At 33.2% G+C, this 4,722-nt stretch overlaps 1 protein-coding gene across 1 annotated transcript; it reads right to left on the minus strand.

The window, feature by feature from the left end:
* Positions 1 to 511: 511 nt before the first annotated feature.
* LOC120078502 (mogroside I-E synthase-like) lies at positions 512 to 2,756 on the minus strand. The gene is made up of 2 exons (XM_039032773.2): positions 2,008 to 2,756; positions 512 to 1,395 (listed from the first exon to the last, which is right to left on the minus strand). The coding sequence occupies exons 1-2, from the start codon at positions 2,683 to 2,685 to the stop codon at positions 661 to 663; spliced, it is 1,413 nt and encodes a 470-aa protein (XP_038888701.2). The 5' UTR covers positions 2,686 to 2,756; the 3' UTR covers positions 512 to 660.
* Between the last annotated feature and the right edge of the window lie 1,966 nt (positions 2,757 to 4,722).

Genomic DNA, 4,722 nt, shown 5'->3' on the forward strand with positions numbered 1-4,722 from the left:
AAGTACATGAATTTATTGAAGTACCAAAAATAAAGTATTTCAGTATATTGTGTACAAAAATTAAAGTATATCAATCGGCTGATGTTCAAAATATAGAGTACACGAGATATAGTTTTTAATACATAAATGAGGATAAAATTAGAATAATAAAAAAACAAAAATTGAATTTGAACTTTTTCCCTATATTTTCTGTTTTAAAAAACCATGGTTAGATTTCTAATTTTTTTTTTTTTTTTTGCTGGCCATTACTATTTTGTAAGAAAAAAATCCTTCTTTCTTCGATATTATATAATTAACGTTAACATAGCTCAATTGACATATAAGACATATACGGTACGAGATTAACAAAGTTTGAATCCCTCCAAATCTCTTCTTCATCATACTGCTGAATGAATTAATAGTTCCGCTGCAATTTCTTTTTTCAATTTGTTTTTCTGCATCTTGTGTCTATATATATATAAAAGACCATGTTTGAACTTTTATTTTTATACATGATAATTGAAACCTCAAATTAATCAATAAGGAAATGAATCAATTTATATCTAAGGTTGGCAGTTTAAAAAATTATGGAAACTAAATGAACAATAAATAAATAACATACTGAGAGTGTCTGTTGAGCTCATCACCCCATGTGCACTCTGAGTTACACAATCATTCAAATTAATTTGTTTTGTTCACAAGTTGTTCCACAAAATAATTAATGTTTTGATGGGAGCTTCCCGCTTCATCCATAGCTGCTTTTGCCAATTCCCTCCGCTTCCTCAAATTTTCTCTAATTTCTTCATTAACTTCTCCTCCCTCCATAACTTCATTAACACAAAACTCTATCTCTTCTCTTCCACATATTCCATTTTCCTCCATTCTCACCCTCTTCCCAATCTTCCACACATCTTCCACATACTTGGCATTCGTCGGTTGGTCCGACCACTGCGCCATCGCCACCATCGGCACTCCCAAGCTCAACGCTTCGAGCGTCGAGTTCCAACCGCAATGCGTTATGAAACATCCCACTGATTGATGGGCCAAAACTTGTAGCTGAGAGCACCAATTTACTACCAACCCTTCCTCGGCAGTTTCCTTGATGAAATTGTGTGGAAGCTTATGGATCTCAGATTCTCTGACTACCCAAAAGAAGAATTTGTTGGTTAATTTGAGGCCATATGCTAACTCCTCCATTTGCTCTTTTTCTAATTCTGCTGCACTCCCAAATGACACGTAAATTACAGATTTTGGGTCTTTTGAATCAAGCCATTTCATTGTACAATCTGTATTGTTTGATTCAAACATGCTAACCCCATAATCTTTGTCGTTTTGTAGCTGTCCATCTAAGTAGATTGAGGGAACCATTGGTCCAATATTCTTGAATGGAAATTGACCTTCCATCCACTTGACTTCCTGATTAACAAATTTTTAAATTTTCTGTTACAAGATTTAGAATTATTTTATAATATGGACGAAAATATGATTGATTACGTCAAAATAAGCATAGCTCAACTGACACAATGCACTATCAATCTCAAAGTCAGAAGTTCAATCCTTCCACTCCACATGTTAAAGGGTTAAATCGATTATAAATTGATATTTTAACATGAAAAGTTTATAGAAGGTAAAAATTAATCTTTTTTAAACAAGTTAAAATTAATATTAATTATGGGGAAATAATATTCTTCCTTTGATACAATCTAAAAGCTCAAGTCCATATATAATCACCTTGTTTTTAGTTATTGATTTTTGAAAATTAAGTTTATAAATAAGACGCTCTTTCTACCTTAACATTATATTTGTTTGCTATCTATTTTTCCATCGGTGTTTTCGAAAATTGTGTCAATTATAATTTCTAAGATCTTGTTTTTACTTACTAATAATTCAAATATTTATATTTAGAAAGATGAAAACCATGTTAAGAAAATTCACGAAAAAAACAATCAGAAGTAAAAATGGAGTCTAAGTAGATGAATAATAGTAAATTTAATTACATCCATACTTTATATTGATCATATTACGTACCTCTGGTTCTAAGCCATCGAAAGTGTTGGTGAAGATCCAATCAACATCATACAAACGTGTAAATTGACCAGTTAAGAAGCTAAGATAATCAGGATATTTGACACGATCAGAGATGAAAGACGGGAAGTCAGATGGTCGAAGAGGAGGAAGGCCATCCAAGGAGACCAAGGGCTCTTCCAAGGGAACATCAAGCCATCCTTTGTAAACATTATAATAGATAGCATTAACAGCGCAAGATTGAGTGAAGAAGGCAGCCCCGAAAACTCCAAATTGTTTGAGAAGGTCAAGAACCCAAGGAAAGATAGAGTCAAAAACAACACAAGCAACATTTGGAATAGAAGTAAGAAGATGAATCAAATGCAAGCGAATGGCCTCTTGGCGACGCTCCCAGAGGGCATGGAGGGGCTCAGGGTCGGGGCCTTGATAAGGCAAGAGAGGAATATGGTGAATAGTGAGCGAGGGAGTGAGTGGTTGATATTGGACGGTGGAGTGGTTGGAGTCATTAGTATTGTTGGTTAAAATTAGAGGAAGGGTTAATTTGAGGGGTGGGTGATGGGCAAGGTGTTTGGCAAATTGGAGGAGTGGGTTAATGTGGCCTTGGGCAGGACATGGAATCACTATTACTTCAACTTCATCTCTATGTTTACTCAAATCTACTCTCTCTTCCACACTTCCCATCTTACAATTATTCTCTGATCTCTTTCTAGATGGAGTTGGAGATTGGAGATTGGGTGGCTATGCCCATCATTGGACTCTTTTTTAAGCATACAAATGACCTAAGCCAATACGTCAACCCACAAACATTTTTTAATCATATTAATTCTCAGTGGAAATATTCTATTTTTAAAAATATCATTCGTTGTGTCTATCTTTTACATCCCATCAATTGTTTGATTACAAGTTGTCATGTAAATTGCAAAAACCACTCCTAAAATATTATAGTAATTGTAATTGTACCTTCAAACTTTTTATCGTAAAAATTGAGTCTCCAAACTTCTACAAGTGTTAAAATTGGATCCTTAAGCTTACAGTAACGGTAGAAATTAGACCTCCAAATGGTAAAGAAATGAACCTTCAAATTTATACCATTATAAGTTTGAAGGTCAAATTTAATATTTGTATAAGTTTGATACTGCCATCATACTTTAAGGATAGTTTTGTAATCTATAAAAAAAAAAAAAAAAAATTTAAGATTTTTTTTTATGTCTGTGGTTGGAGTAGGGGATGCATGCACTACCACAAAAGATTAATAGGGTTCACGATATACTCAAATATTGTTATATTATTTGTATTCCACGTGTCTCTTATATTATACGTTAATAATTGAAATGAGATATGGTCCAAGAATTAAAATATTTGTTCATAGGATTGCCTTAGTGAATGTATGTATACATTTGTCGTCTATATGTTAAATATGTTATTATATATGTAGATATATTAGTAAATTGGGGTTTTATTAATATTGAAGATTGACCTATATTTCTCATATCTTGTATAAATAGTTATAAATTACAAAAAAAAAAAAAAAAAAAAAAAAAACCAAAAGCCTCATCAATTTTTTTCTTTCTGAATTGGTAATGTTATTATATAACAACAAGAGAAACCCCACAGCCCAGGATCAAGGTACCATCGCAAAAAGAACACCTACAAAGTCGCACAGTGGCAAAAAAACATAACCAACAAAAAGGACAATACGAACAAATAAAAAAGACATCCAGAAAAACAAAAAAACACTCCATAATTCGGGAAACTCAGAAATTGGACAAACAGGGTTAAAGTAGCCAAACAAAGAGCAAAGAAAACAGACAAACTAGATGAGTCCATGAAGATCAATCCGCTACGAAACAGCATGGGCACGAACCATAGATACAACAAGCTGAAACACAGTAGACGCCAATCTTGACTGATCGCCTTGTAACCAACGGTTCCTCTCCTGTCAAATATAGTAAATTGACGCACACTAGAAGACTCTAAATAACTTACTCCTCTCATGCTTACCAGATCCCACCTAACACACCCAACTCAATTCCACATCCCACCCAGCAACACAATGAGACGAACCTAACAAGTGTACCAAATCCTCCCAAATTTCACGCCCAAACACACAGTCAAAGAACAGATAATTTTTGGACTCAATCTCACCCAAACAGAGCAGACAAGCAATATCCACTAACTGATCCCATCTCCTCAACCAATCCCAAGTGTCCAACCTATCCTTCATCGCCAATCAGGCACTATAAAGCCTCGTTAATTGATCCCAATATATATATATCTATACTATATTTCAAAAAAAAAAAAAAAAACAGTATTTCTATGCCATTAATTCAAATTTGATAACTCCACCCCACTATCCTAATTCAATTCAAATTTGATAACTTTGCCTATTTCACTAAAAAGCACTACACCCCTATCCTAATTCAATTCAAATTTGATAACTTTGCCTATTTCACTAAAAAGCACTACACCCCACCCCACGATCCTAAATTAATGTTAGATTAAAGTACTTAAATTTAAATTTTAAAAAACGTCAGCAAGTAAAAAGTTACAAATTCAAGTACACAATTAATGTTTGAAAAAAGTTTCTGGAAACCTTACGAATTCTAAGGGTTGATTAAATTGAATATTGTGATGATTATGTAAAAAATCAAATCGGATTATATTTGCAATTATAAAAACTGAAAGGAAAAATTTTAACTGTTTATACAATTTGGTAAA

The sequence above is a fragment of the Benincasa hispida genome, chromosome 5 (genome assembly GCF_027475165.1).
Source record: "Benincasa hispida cultivar pf3 chromosome 5, pf3_genome.v1.1, whole genome shotgun sequence".
Classification (NCBI taxonomy): Eukaryota; Viridiplantae; Streptophyta; class Magnoliopsida; order Cucurbitales; family Cucurbitaceae; genus Benincasa; species Benincasa hispida.

Coding starts and splice junctions, on each gene's coding strand:
- LOC120078502 (XM_039032773.2), bottom strand. CDS start 2,685: ATGGGAAGTGTGGAAGAGAGAGTAGATTTGAGTAAACATAGAGATGAA. Junction 1,396..2,007: donor TCGATGGCTTAGAACCAGAG/GTACGTAATATG, acceptor TTTGTTAATCAG/GAAGTCAAGTGGATGGAAGG.